At 57.6% G+C, this 14,478-nt stretch overlaps 1 protein-coding gene across 2 annotated transcripts in view; it reads left to right on the top strand.

Annotated features, from left to right (window-relative positions):
- The window catches only part of DLGAP3 (DLG associated protein 3), a 136,626-nt gene extending 122,159 nt beyond the window's left edge, over window positions 1-14,467 (top strand). For both annotated transcript variants that reach the window (XM_054012145.1, XM_054012144.1), the window contains exons 5-11: window positions 866-1,100; window positions 2,278-2,618; window positions 3,234-3,319; window positions 5,227-5,654; window positions 6,023-6,114; window positions 6,469-6,612; window positions 9,547-14,467. In XM_054012145.1, coding sequence (XP_053868120.1) covers window positions 866-1,100; window positions 2,278-2,618; window positions 3,234-3,319; window positions 5,227-5,654; window positions 6,023-6,114; window positions 6,469-6,612; window positions 9,547-9,765 — 1,545 coding nt within the window. In that variant the 3' untranslated portion in view covers window positions 9,766-14,467. The remainder of the gene's footprint in view (window positions 1-865; window positions 1,101-2,277; window positions 2,619-3,233; window positions 3,320-5,226; window positions 5,655-6,022; window positions 6,115-6,468; window positions 6,613-9,546) is intronic.
- Window positions 14,468-14,478: the final 11 nt, after the last annotated feature.

The raw sequence follows: 14,478 nt of genomic DNA, 5'->3' as shown, positions 1-14,478 counted from the left end.
GGGATTCTCGGCCACTTGCGCCCACCCCCGCGGCCCTGCCATTGGGCGCGGGGCCCTCTTAGGCGCGAGGCCCGATTTGGGGGAATTGGGGGAATTGGCCTAAAGCCGGCCCTGCTTCTAGGTGCTCCCGGGACATGCTGCAATGGATGGAAACCTTGACTGGGCGTCACCCCCGCTCAGTGGGTCACAGCTGGGCTCCAGGCAGCACCTGCACTGAAATAAAGCCCGGCACGATCAGTCGGACCTTTCCCTCATGGCAGATTCTCATGCCCCAGAGGAGGTAGTTGCAGCAGAGGGCAGAGGCCCTGGCAGTGGGCGGGAGCTTGGCAATGGGACTGGCAGACTTTCCTCTCTAGGTTGCTGGGTCAAATCCAGCCAGGGGGACGGGAACAATTGGCATCTTGGCAGCCTGTGTGCAATGAGTTTGGTGGGTCTCGGTCGACTTCCCAGTGGACAGGCGTCCACCTCAGCGAAGCCAGCGTGTGCCACGCTGACTGGCAGGCTCAGCAGAGGCCAGGGATTGCTGGGGGTGTGGAGACCGAGTGCCCATCTTGCCCCTCCAGAGGGAGCTCCGTAGGGGGCTGGGTGAGGGCGGCTGGCTCTGCATTGCTCTGCCTGGTGAAGCCCCAGGGTCCCCCACTGGCTGGAGTCAAAGGGTCTGGGTGACTAGGGAGGGGTGGATGCAGGGCCCCCACTGTGCCGGCCATATCAGTATCACCTCTAGCCCTGGAGCCGCCAGCGGGGGCCAGAGCGAGTCGTCCGCTGTAGCCCCTCTGGTATCTCCATGGAGGATGGTGCTGGGGGCGGGGGCGCTGGACCCTGTCAGAGCTGCCCAGGCCCCTCATCTGCCCCACTCTCCCCTCAGATCAACGAGGAGCTGAACCACCAGTTTGAGGCGGTCTGCGAGTCTGTCTTCGGCGAGGTGGAGTCCCAGGCCGTGGAGGCCCTGGACCTGCCTGGCTGCTTCCGCATGCGGAGCCACAGCTACCTGCGGGCCATCCAGGCAGGCTGCTCCCAGGACGACGACTGCCTCTCGCTCTTCTCCATGTCTGTCCCGCCCAGGCCAGCCATCACCAGCAGCATCCTGAAGCCCAGCACCTGTGAGTCCCTGCCCCTGCCCCACGACGCTGCTCCCAGGGGCCCTTCACTCGTACAGGGACGGGCGGGTTGGGCAGTCCTGCTGGGACCCAGAGGGACCTCACACCCACCCCAGCCCCTTCCCACAGAGGGACCCACCCGGACCAGCCTCTCCCCCTTCCCACAGAGGGACCTCCTGCCAGCCCCTCCCTCTTCCCACAGAGGAACGCCCACACCAACCGCCCCTTCCCATGAGGAATCCCCTTCAACCCCTTCCCACAGAGGGCCCCCACACCAGCCCCTCCTCCTTCCCATGAGGGACCCCCTTCAACTCCTTCCCACAGGGGGACCCCTCACACCAAACCCCTCCCATTCCCATATAGGCACCTCCCTGCCAACCCCTCCCCATAGAGGGACCTGCCCACCTATCTCCCCCTTCCCATAGATGGCACGCAGTGGGCTCACCACTCCAGCTTCCCACTGCCGCACTTTGCCGCCATCTTGAACGGCTTTCTGGGATGCCCTCCAAGGGCCGGGCTAAGCTGCCCGTGGGCTCACCCGCCGTGAGGCTGCGGGTACTGCCAGCCCCCAGGCAGCTCTCTGGCTGGCTGGAAACATCAGCTTCACTGAGGTAGCATCTCATGTGGCTGGCACATGTCGCTCCAGCCAGCCAACACCCCTATCTTTCTGTCTGTCCGTCAATCCTCCTGCCTGGTCTCCACCTTCCTCTCGGCATTTATTTCAGGTTTCCCCTCCTCTCTTCCTGTCTTTCTGTTTTTCTCCTTCTCTCGTTTCTCTCTCCCTTTTTCTGTCTGCCTGCCTGCCTCATGACGTGTGCAGCACAAGAGCGCACTGATCTTCCCTCTCATTGGAGGGTCGTCTGGTCCCTTTGGGTTTAGTGGACGAATTGGCCGAGCAGCCAGTCCAAAAGCAAACGAAACTTTTATGCCTCTCGTCACAAGTTCACGGTTAACTGGTAGGGTGTGTGGGGTGTGCAACCTTTGGTGGTGCGGCAACGTAGGGCCAATTCCTCGGCTGGTGTAAAAGGGGCTGACTTCAGTAGCCAAGGATCTGACTGCTAGGCCTGGCACACCATGGGGAAGCCGGAGGAAGAGGCGGGATTGGCCGGTGTTCGCGTTCGGAAATGAGAACGTGTCTCTTTCTCACCTGACTTTTTATCGTGTGCCTCTCCCACAACAGCCTTCAGTTACAGAAAAGCACCGCCTCCCCTCCCTCCAGGAATCAAAGCCAAGCCCTTGATCTCAGTCACGGCACAGAGCAGCACTGAATCCACCCACGAGAGCTACCTCCCCAGCGAGGTCACCCGGAGCCCCTCGTGGTCCAAAGACGCCGCGGCTCGCTGCAACTCCACGGAGAGCTTGGAGAACTCCAAGGTGACAGCCATCTCCTTGGATCTGCCTCCCGTCCAGCCCCGGGGCTCTCCCAAGCCGTCCACACTCATCATCAAGGCCATCCCAGGCCGGGAAGAGCTGAGGAGCTTGGCACGGCAGAGGAAATGGCGCCCGTCCATCGGAGTTCAGGTAAGTGTCGCTCGCCCCTGGCTCCCCGGAGCCTCCCACTGTTGAACCTGGGCCTAAGCCCATCTGGATCCAGCTGCCAATGCTGAATGGTAGCCCTATGACTCAGGGCTTCCTGGGAACCCCAGCACTGGCACTTCCAGGCTTGGCAAGCGGGGCTCTGTGCAGGGTCCCAATGCATGGTGGCTTGCCTCCCATTCAGCCATCCCGTCTCTTACCCTCAGTGAATCTTGGGCTGCTCCAGACCAAGGTCTCACCACCACGACCTGGCTTTGCAGCCATTGCCAAGACCTGTTGCAAGCGGCATCATGTCTGCATGAAATGGTCTTGCCAACAGGCAGTGGCAGCACAAGGTTCCTTCCTGCCACGGCCCCCCGCCGTACCTCATCTTTGACCAACAGGGAGAGAGGAGACTCCAGTCTCCATGGCTCTTCATCTCCGTGCTGGAAGCTCCTGGAGCTGCCTGGCCATTGCTTTCATCAGCGCTTTTGTTTCTCTGGCTTTCCCACTGCTGCGCCACTGCATCCGCTGACGGAAATTAAAAAGCATGAGTCTATTGCGCCCGAGGCTGTGCAGCGATTCTTCCCCGACATGCTCTCCCTCTGATCACCACCGCAGGTTGAGACTATATCTGATTCTGACACAGAAAGCAGGAGCCAGAGGGAATTCCACTCCATCGGGGTGCAAGTGGAGGAAGACAAAAGGTACGGCTGGTTAAATGCAGCTTTTATCGCTCCATCCCTCCAGGAGCAGGGCTTAGCGCAGCCGCCTTGCCGACTGGATTGTTTTCACACAATGCCTCCCCCAAACTAAACATTCCTAACGTGCGCCTCTTCTCCGGAGCGTCCCAAGAGCTCGGCAGCGTCTTGTGCTGACTGCTAAGTACAACTGTGTTTCCTCGCTAGCTCATAAATCAATGGGCAATGCAGGCAGCAGCCGGGCAAGCTTCCCTGAGCAATATGCCTCATCCCTGACCTGATGTCATTCTAGGGATGGCTAGGTAGGTAGGTCAGTCTCTGGACCATTAAGCTGCTTGGTCGGTCAGCTGTCAAAGACGGTGCTGATTGTGAGGAGCAGGGAGGTTGTGCTGTGGGCACTCGTCCGCTGCAAAATGGATGGAGGCCCAGCAAACTCACGTCACACAGGTCAGCAAGTCGTCACAACTTTTGCTCACTCCTAATAGATTCACATCTGCACCCAAGAGGCCAGAGGCTCTGGTACCAGAGGCTCTGGTACCCTGTTACAGCCCCCTCCTGAGCGGCTCACTTTCTTATCAGCACGTTTGTTACCCTGGGGCCCTGATTGGTATGCCAGAACACCAGCTGCAAAGCATGTGTTAACCTACACGCTGGGCTGGGACTGAGGGATTTGCAGCTGCCTGGATTCCCTCTTGCTGCAGGTGTGAGCAGTGACTCGGGGATTGATCCCTGTGAGATGTGTTGTGTCTGCAGATCAGCAGCTGCTGATCTGCCCGTGGTTCTGATCCAGATCTGGGGTTCGGTTCTGGGGTTTTGGATCTGCCCGTCATAGAGGCCCCCGGTTCTGATCCATCAGAGGCCATCAGGACCTGGACCTGGGGCTGAGCAAGGCTGAGTATGAGGCATGGCTGTGATGTGAAAGTCGCTGTGACGCAGATGAAGAAGCTGAGATGCCAAGTGGAATCCAGTTGAGACCCCCAGAGATGGCCGCCAAAGGGGCCCTTCATGTGGCCCACGGGGGCTCGTCCAGCTCTGACCCAAGCCCCTCCTCTCAGAGAGACAGCGCCTCAGAGGCTGGGCTAGTCTGGACCTGCTTGTTCACCCTCCCTGCCTCCCCGCTCCTTCCTGCCCACGGCCGAGTCACTGAGGACGAGGCATCTGAGGGGAACTTTACAATGTTCCTTCTCTTTGCTTAACAAGGGGCCTGAGCGCGTGTTCCTCTCCCCGTCCTTCAGCATCCATCCAGGGCCGGTTACCATAGAAACAGACTAGTGCGCGCAAGCAGGAGAGAAGGCACTGAAATGAGGGAACAGGAGGAAGTGGCTGTTAGCGGGCTGTCCCCACGGACAGCCAGGAGCTCAACAGCTTATGAGCCTCCCAGCGCAACTTCCCCGGAATGGGAACCAGCATGGCCCCTCGCTCTGCTCCTGCAAGGGGAGCGGGGTCCCGGCTGGGCAGGGTGGGGAGGTGTAGGGTCACACTGCAGAGCAGCAGCGCAGTCCCAATGCATGGGGTTTACAGTCAGTGAGCTCCGAACTAGGGGTTACACTCCAACTGGGCGGGTTTCCTTAGACCCTCCCCCGCCCCCTACTCCAGCTCCCACACACAGCTCTGTGGATGCCCTTCGATCCTGACCCGCAGCCCCCTGTTATCCCAGTCCTGGAGCCCCTGCAGTTCTGCCGATGCCCTTTGATCCTGACCCACAGCTCCCCGTTATCCCAGTCCTGGAGCCCCTGCAGTTCTGCCAATGCCCTTTGATCCTGACCCACAGCTCCCCGTTATCCCAGTCCTGGAGCCCCTGCAGCTGTGCCGATGCCCCCCTGCTGTGGTTTGAATGCTTTGCAATGCTCCTGCTCCCCCTGCTGTGGGAAGGCGAGTCCGTCCCCATAACCCCTTTATCTCCCTGTCCCCAGGCGGGCCCGGTTCAAGCGCTCAAACAGTGTGACGGCCGGCGTGCAGGCAGACCTGGAGCTGGAAGGCTTCACGGGCCTGTCGGTGGCCACAGAGGACAAGGCCTTGCAGTTCGGGCGGCCCTTCCACCGGCACTCCTCAGAGCCAGATGCATCCAGCCGGCAGTACTCGGTGTTCAAGACGGTGCACACGCAGGGCCAGTGGGCCTACCGGGAGGACTACCAGATGCAGTATGACACCGTGGAGGTGCCCCGGAGGGACTCCTGGATCGAGAGGGGCTCCCGCAGCCTCCCCGACTCTGGCAGGGCCTCTCCCTGCCACCGGGACGGGGAGTGGTTCATTAAGCTACTGCAGGCTGAGGTGGAGAAGATGGAAGGCTGGTGCCAGCAGATGGAGCGGGAGGCCGAGGACTACGACCTGCCGGAGGAGAGTGAGTCCAGATGGGGCTGTGAGACTGGAAGAGGGGTGCAGGGCACCCCAGGATTCCCCTAGGGCTGGGGGGGCTGGAGTCTTGCTCAGCATCCCCCAGCCTGGGCTATCCCCCAAATGCCTCCTGCAGCACAGTGTCCCAGACGTGTGCTGAGGAACGGGTGTATCCCTTTGGAACCTGAGCCAGTGGTTGCCCTGCACATGCTGCCATCTGGCTCACAAAAGGTTAAGGAGGCTGGGCTTAGTGGCAAGAAATACTCTCCAGGGCTCGTAATGGTGCATCCCTGAAGCTGGGAGGGGATTGGGGGGAGGTAATCAAGCCGCATGTCATTAGTAAATTCCTCACCCATTCTCTGTATGCCTTACCAGTTTTGGAGAAGATCCGGAGCGCCGTGGGCAGCACCCAGCTCCTGATGTCCCAGAAGGTGCAACAGTTTTTCCGACTCTGCCAGCAGAACATGGTGAGCGCCTCCTCCTTCCTTATGGGTTTCCCAGGGATGTGTTCTGTCCGACGGACAACTGGGCTGAGGCGGCAGCAGGTCCCCGGGGGTCTGAAGCGGTACATGACACTCTGCACAGCTGGCGATGGTTCCATTTGGAGGTGCTAGCCGAAGGGTTGGAGGCTCACCCCGACCCTCTTAAGGCTGAGTCCAAGGTCCTATAGGGAATAAATGGCCCTTTTAATCCATTAAGGCCCAGACAGCCCAACTCTGTTCCTCATCAGCTTGAGCAGGGAAGTGATGGAAGACCTGGAGTCCTCTGCACCCCATGGTATGTAAGGAGCTAACCCGCCTTGTCTTCTCCCCCTTCGGAAGGACCCTAATGCGTTCCCCATGCCCACCTTCCAAGACCTGGCTGGATTCTGGGACCTCCTGCAGCTGTCCATCGAGGACGTCAGCTTGAAGTTCGCGGAGCTTCAGCAGCTCAAGGCCAACGGATGGAAACTCATCGAGCCCAAGGTAGGGGGATCAGACCATGAGTGCCAATTGGCTGAGAAGGGGGGTGGGTGCAGCTAGGGTGCACGGAGGGGGGGGGAGCTCTCACTTCACAATGCACAAAGTCAGCTTTTATTGGCCTCCTGCAGGAGAACAAAGACAGCATATGCCATAATGTTACTATGTGAATCCATGGTGCACTCACCCCTTGAATATGGTGTCCAGTTCCGGTCGCCCCAATGCAAAAAGCAGATAGTGGAACCGGAAAAGGTTCAGAGAAGGGCAACAGAGATGATCAAGGATGTGAAATGGCTTCCTTACGAGGAGAGACCAAAAAGATTAGGGTCCTTCAGCTTAGAAAAGAGATGACTAAAGTGGGATATGCTAGAGGTCTATAAAATCATGAGCGGCGTGTAAAATGTGAGTAAAGAAGTGTTTGATCCTTTCACACAATACAAAAATCTGGGGTTACTCGATGAAATTAAGAGGTAGCAGGTTTAAAACAAACGTAAGGAAGTACTTTTTCACACAACGCACAACTAACCTGTGGAACTCATTGCCAGGGGACATTGTGAAGGCCAAAAATATAAGTAGATTAAAAAAAGAACTGGGTAAGTTCATGGAGGATCAGTCCATCAGGTGGCTCTTAGCCAAGATGGTCAGGGATACAACCCCATACTTTGGATGACCCTACACCTCTGACTGCCAGAAGACAGGGGTGGATCACTCCATAATTGCCATGTTTTGTACACTCCTCCTGAAGCTCTGGTGTGGGACACTGTTGGGGACAGGCTACTGGGCAAGGTGGACCATGGTCTGATTCAATATGACAGCTCTTAGGTTGTTACATGTGGGGCATTGTTAGCGGGTGTATTCGTGGCTTGGCAGAAGAGCAGAGGGTTTGTTGGGGGAGAAGGGGAGGGGACATAATCATATCTATTGTGTCTATCGAGTGTGTTCCCCATAGCATTCGAGCACCGTCATGCAAAAAGAATGGAGAGAAAGAGGAATAGAAATGGGTCTGGCTGGAATCAGTGAAGCGCTGAAAGGGAGCACTCTGTCTTGAGGCACTCCAGCTGTTTCCCAGCTCCAGGAGAAAGCTGTGGTCCTTGGCATCTCCAGTGTGTGTGTGGATTACGGAGTGTAGATCCTTCTCTCCTTGCATTGCATCCCTGATGCTGTCCTCAGCCCCCTCTTGTGGGGAGAAGGGGCAGGCCAGGAAACAGATGAACCTTGGGCCCCATTGCATGTCTCAGAGAGATTAACCTCTTCTTCCCCTTTCATTGGTTCATGGGGCTGAGGTGGGGGATGACCAGGACCGGGCTACTGCAGCAGAGGGACAGAGAGGGGCGAGCTGATGGGAACGTGGCCAGGACCAGTTAGCAAAGCCCTGGCCTCTTCTGTCCTGACCCCTGCCCGCAGATGGAGCCTTTTGTGACCCGGGGGAGCGACTCCGCTCAGGGTAGGTGGAGAGTGCAGATACTGCGCGCCCAGCTAGCAGGGGTGTAAACAGCAGTGTAGACAGTGAGGCACAGCTTAGGTGAGCAGAGCAGAGTGCCCCACACACCCAAACCCCCGGGGTGTATACCCTGTCCGGCTCGCTACATGCCCAAGCAGTGCCTCGCACGTCTACACTGCTAATTTTAGCACTTAGTGTTCCGCTGCCTCCTTGCTGCCGGTGCCTTTCCCTGCGGTGTGCAGTGACACATGTAGTGCCTGTACTCTGCACGCCGCTGTAAGTGTAGACATAGTGTAAGTGAGCTAAAAGTAGTCTCCCCCTTGGCAGAGCCACTGGGAGCTCAGCTGAGCTCAGCTAGAAGTCGCTGCTAGGCATGTGCCAGCCTGGCTTGTGTCTCAGGGACTTCCTGGGGAAAAAGTCGGGGAGATGAGAGATCTATGATCACAGCTAACTTCTTCTTTTTCCATGCACACTTCTGCCCCTGAGCTGGCGCTGCTGATCTGTGCCAGGCAACATCAACAGGCATCTTTAGTTACCACTTAAAAAAAAACCAACCCAAACAAATAGAGCCTTTTTCTCTCCTGTGTTTTTCACGTACAGCTACGGCGTGTCCTCTGTTTGATGTTATCTTCAAAGGTACAGATCTACTCTGTGCACACACGCACAGCATAGGACAAACCAAAGCAATTCCAGTCCAATCACCTCCTGGCAGCCCTGCCATCCATCACACTGATTCAAACCCTGGTGGAATGTTCCCAAGGTCAAGCACAATCACCAACCTGTGTCACAGGCAGAAGATGCAGCCCTCGTTTGCCTTGTGTGAACGCAGCGCACAAGAAGCATGTGCGCACGTCCTGGGCTAGATCCTGTGCTGACTTTCAATCCCAGGGACTGCATTCAGCCCCAGGGACTGGTGGAATTGAGCGGAGCATCAGTCAGCATAGAATTTGACCCATTTCTTCTGTATAGAGATAGGTACACAGCTGGGGGTATACACTCGCCGACACATGCACTCCGATATGGATGCAGAAGTACGCACAAACACTGGGATGCATGCACGAACGCAGATGTGCACAGCTGCATACGGATGTGCAAGCACACATCTGTTTATAGCTGCACATACACGTACGGATTCTTGCGGGTATGAGAGCGCATAGACAGGCACCCACTCAAATGTGTCTTCTCTTGCATGGTCTCACACACAGACAGATGTACACACATAGGAATATGTGCACACAGATGCACAAACATACACATTTGGATGTGCCTACACAGACACATGCACACACGTGAATATGCACGCCCACTGTGCGCACCCTTGCATGGTCTCACACACAATCGTACAGCTGTGCATACATCCACCCCCCCGATGAACACACACACACACACACACGTGCGCACCCGTCACATGCAGCCATAGCCACACGCTGTCTAACACGGCACATCCAGCGCCTCCCGGAACCCCCTCTAAGCCCTACTCTGTCTGTCTGTCTGCGCAGGAAGAGAAGAAGGTCCCTCCCCCGATACCAAAGAAGCCGCCGCGCTCCAAGGTGCACCCGGTGAAGGAGCGCTCCCTGGACTCCGTTGATCGACAGAGGCAGGAAGCCAGGAAAAGGCTCCTGGCGGCCAAGAGAGCTGCCTCCTTCCGCCAGAACTCAGCCACCGAGAGCGCAGACAGTATCGAGATCTACATCCCTGAGGCCCAGACCAGGCTGTGAACAGAACCCTGGCTTTTCTACCGCACTGTACAGAGAGAGTACATAGCTCACTGTGATGGCCAGGGCCCGAGCCGCAGGGACCCCCCGGGGCAGCTCTCAGCCCACTCACAGCTTCTCGACTTTTTATCGTCTACGATTCATGGATCCGACGGTGAATGAACATGAGCCTGGTTCTGTCCTGCCCTCGTGCCCCTCCCCGTGGGGCAGGGCTCTTCCCAGCCCTGCCTGCCCACGAGCCCCTTCCTGGCCTTTCCCCATTGCCCTGGCCTCTCCCCAAGCCCCCTGTCTGCCCTGAAGCCTTTTCTGCCCCCCATCTCCCCTCCTTCTTGCAGCTCCTTCCTGTCCCCTTCTCTGCACAGTCCCTGGTGGCCTCCTTTCAGAGCTCTTTGTACCTTGCTCCTTGCAGCCCCCCTCCCCTTTGTTACCCCCTCTCCTCTCCTCATGCCCCTCCTCTTCTCCCACTTTCCCCCTTATACTTTCCCCTCCCCTGCACCTCCATGTATCTTCCCCCCATGATCGTGCCACCTTTAACTTCTCCCATTTCCTCAATTCAATGCAAACAAAGCATCTTGCGGGGGGGAAGCGCCGCTGAGCTCCTGCCAAGTCACCATTCCCGGCCGCCCGGCGGGCCAGCTTCCCTTGCTGGCATGAGGCTTCGGGCCGTGGCAGGCACGAGGGGCAGTCCCTCCACGCACCCCGACCACAGTTCGGTCCCATCCCTGCCTCTCGCTTGGGCACCTCGGGGAATCCAGGGTCATAGACCTATATACATATATACATATAATCGAAGGAATAAAACAAAAACTACACATGACCACAGCTGTGTTCCTGCTGGTGAGACTGGGATCAGGTCATCAGGATATCCATGGCAGCAGTAAAACCAGCCCCTGCTTTCCCTACATGTACATCGTCAGTAAGAATATGCTATGATTTCTCTTCTTTCTTTCTCTCTTTCTTTCCCTTCCTGCAAGCGAGAATCCTGGGCCTGCGCTGGGGTGCGTCCACTCCTCACGGGAGGCCAGGAGAAGGTCAAAACTTGGCTGGTCACTTTTTCATCCCTCTTTGATTTCCCCACCAGCTGCTGGTCTGACTAGATGATCCAGGGAGTGGAATTCGAGGGGGAATTTGGGGGGCGGGGGAGCAAGTGTCTTAGGAGCAGCGTTTGGATTCTGTCTGGCAAGGGCAAGGGCTGGCAGAAGCTGAGGTCTTTGGGGTTGGTTTTTGGGTTGGATTTCCCTGGCTGCTTTCCCCCCTCCAGTTAGACGGGGCATAGAAACAAGCCTGGCCTTTCAAGTGACCAATCCACCATGCAGGGTATTGACCCGAGCCAAGTGCAGGGCACTGGTTCTGACCCATCTGCATCTGGTCTAAAGACACAGCTGTCCCCAAGGGCCAGGCCAGCGGAGACGGCAGGGAATGGCGAACGTGCCATTGACAACCCATCTTGCCTTAGGAGGAAGAGGAACCTGCTGTTGTGTCTCCGGGGTGTTGCCGTGCCGGCTCCTTGTGTTGTATTTACTATTGTTAAGGAAGGTGAGAAACCCCTTGGAGCTGTCAACCGCACAGACGGAGCTCCAGCAGGTGAAGGTACTTGGGGACGACGTTTCTGCGGACAGAGCTGGCCTGTCTGAATGTCGGGGGGGAGGGCCTCGGGGGCCACCTGTGGGGTGAAATGCGGGTTTGTTGTTACGTGCCACGGCTGTTCTGTATGATGATCACAGAGCCTCTGTTTCGGGGCTTCTCAACCCAAGGGTCACAAACCCCTGGTGCTGAATGGGGTGGGGGTCTCAGCCAGGTGGGAGTGGGTTCTGGTGCGGAAAAGCTGGAGAACCCCTGTGCAATAGCAGCCGGGGCAAAAGTGACATGGCGTTTGCTGTGCGGCCCCTTGAGCATTGGACTGGGAGGATTTATTCCAGCCGGGCTGCGATGGGGCTGGCCATGCCGGCCCCGGCTGCCCAGCCCGTAAAGAAGCCCTTCCCCGACAATGCAAACCAGCCGGAGCGGTAGGCACTCAGGAGTGAGCCACGCCCATGCCAGCCAGCCCACCGCCTTTTGGTCCTTCTCCCTCCATCACAAACGCTCCCCAGCCCCTCTCCCTGCCCCGCAGCTGCCCTGGGGGGGCTACCCAAAGCCTCCATTTGGCTCCAGCCACCCAGCGATGCAGCCCACGCTGTCCTCTGCTGAGGAAAGGCTTTTGGTGTCACCTGCTGCTCCCGTCCCGGGGACCCATCTGGGCTCACAGATGCCAAGACCGGGCCCCTCCTTCGCAGCACGGTGCCCTACCGAGCAGGGCAGCGGCCCTCGCTGCTGGCAGCCGGGCTAGGCCACAAAGAGAGTCCAGCAGGGCCAAGGCCTGGAGCCCTCACTAGGTTCAGCCTGAGTAAGGACTGGGGCAGGCCAGCAGGCATTAGCCTTCAGTCTCTATCGGGCCAAGAGCACCCAGGGACAGCAGCTCCCTCCCCGGTCAGTCACTGTCATTAACGCCAGCTGGGAAAGTGATTTGGAAAAGCAAAGCCACGGGCAAGTGGAACTGGAGGTTGCCATGGTGGCGGGGCTCTGGCTCGTGGCCTGTTGGTTGTCACCCTGTGCCTCATGCAGTCCTTTACCTCGCAGCAAAGCGAGCGTGAAACGCGGCCATTCCGTTCGGTGGCGCCTACCCCCGCTTTGCACTGGTGTAAAAGATGGGCCCTGGGGCAATGGAGGATTGGGACCCTGCTCTGTTCAGACCACCTCAGTGACGATAACCTCCAGCAGGTGCACCGGCTCCCTAACCGCCGGCCCCCCTGGGAGGCAGGGTAAGTGCCACTCTCCTTAGTGGATGGGGAAATGGAGGCACAGGGAGCTCAGGGGCACGACTCCTAAGCTCCCATCTGTCACTGGAGACAGACCGAAGACATGAATGTGGGTCTGCCCTTCCCCAGGCTGAGTTCCTGCTCGTGAGAGTGGGAGGGGCAGATGGGATTCGCATTACAAGAGCCCCCTCTTCCATGGGCATCCCATCCTCCATGGTACCGCATTAGCAGTGCCCTGTCCTCCCGGGTATCATGAGGGATGTCCTCACATGCATGCTACATTAGAGGAGTGCCCTCCTTCTTCTGGCATGGCTGCCATCGTAGCTTTCTTCAGAACCCACTTTAGTGCGTAGCCATCACCCCTGACAGCATGTAGATGAATAGTGCCTGGGGAGCCTGCTATCCACGGCCCCCTCCGCACATCGTTACCTGCACACAAGCCAAAGGTAGTGCTGCACACTCCTCATATTACCCACCATGCTCACCTTCTCCACCAGGCTGAGTGTGCAGAATGGGGGGAGGGGGGGTGATTTCAGATGAGGCGGTAGGGAGATGGGGCATGAACAGAGGGGCCCTGTAGGGTGGGTACTCGCCAGGGATGTGGAGATCAGATGGTCCAAGTGTTACTATGAGCCCCCTGCTGGTTCTCATGGACCGTCTTTCCCCTCCTTTTCACTCATTCTGCTCCCAGCCGTGCAGACCCCTCCTTCCACCCAAAGCACAGTCTGTTCCACCTGCCCTGACGTCCGTAAGGCTGGGGAGCAGAGAGTTCACCCACTGAGCCTGGTGTCCTGCCCTGGGAAAACGGGGTTGCCAAGTCAACCACTCTGAAAGTGCAAGGTAAAAACTCAGTGCTGCCTTCTCACTTGTCCCTCCTTCCAACTGGGGAGCCCCCTGCACTGTGAAACCCTTCAAGGGGACCCCCCTCTTCTCGCCACCCCATGATTGTACCAGCTCCTGCTCCCTGCCCACTCAGCTGTCTTGGAGACGCCCTGATTCAGACATGAAGAGGGGAGGAAAGAGCCCAAGAAGAGTGGCTAAAGGGGCAGCAAGGGAAGGAGCAGAGACACCAGCCACAGCCTAGACGGCCAGATCTCTAGGGCAGGGACGGTCTTTTTCATGAGCGTACAGCTCCTAGCACTGTGGAGGCCCCGATCCCTGACTGGGTCCCTCAAGCGCCACTGTAATAATCGCCAATAGTAAATTTCAGCCCACGCGGACATCCTGCCTGGTGCATGCTGGGATACCTCCCTGTAGCACCTGGGACAGGTAGGAGGTACTGAGAGATGGGAGATTCCACAAGCATACTGGCTTGGGCAGGCGGAGGGAGGAAAGCTTAATTCTACCAAGAGCAATGCACCACTCACCCTGGGGCCTTTACTTCCCCCCCTTGGATGGGATCCATACCATGACGTGGTGCTAAAACCTCCCCCGGCCTCTGTTATGTGCCTGTCCAGTTGGGAGGGCCTCGGGTTACTACATTAAAATAGATGTTTAAAGGGAAGGAGGGGGGAATCCAACCAGCATATTCTGGAACAGAGAATCATGAAAAAAATACCCAACAGCGTGAGCTCTGGCCCAGCTGGGGGAGGGGAAAGGCAGGAGACTCCTTGGTCAGCATCCAATACTCTCTGAACGCTGCTGTTACCATCCTGGCCAGGAAAGCAACCATCAGCTCGGTTCACCTGTCCTCTGCCTCCGTCCACACTTTAGTTCTTAGCAATGTGCCTGGAAGAGGAAGCCCTTCCACTTGTAAGTTCTGTAAGACAAACCATGCTATACAGTGACTGTGACATGTGGTTTCATTTTTATTGTAACAAACTTAGCCGTACTGTAATAAAGACGACTCTTTGATTACTCTGGGCCTGGCACCATTCTCCCAGCCGGTGCTAGTCTCACCTTTGACCCTTCGTGGCCCGTG

The sequence above is a fragment of the Malaclemys terrapin genome, chromosome 22, assembly GCF_027887155.1.
Source record: "Malaclemys terrapin pileata isolate rMalTer1 chromosome 22, rMalTer1.hap1, whole genome shotgun sequence".
Classification (NCBI taxonomy): domain Eukaryota; kingdom Metazoa; phylum Chordata; order Testudines; family Emydidae; genus Malaclemys; species Malaclemys terrapin.
Note: the sequence above shows the minus strand (reverse complement) of the source record. Positions and strands in the feature narration are given on the sequence as shown.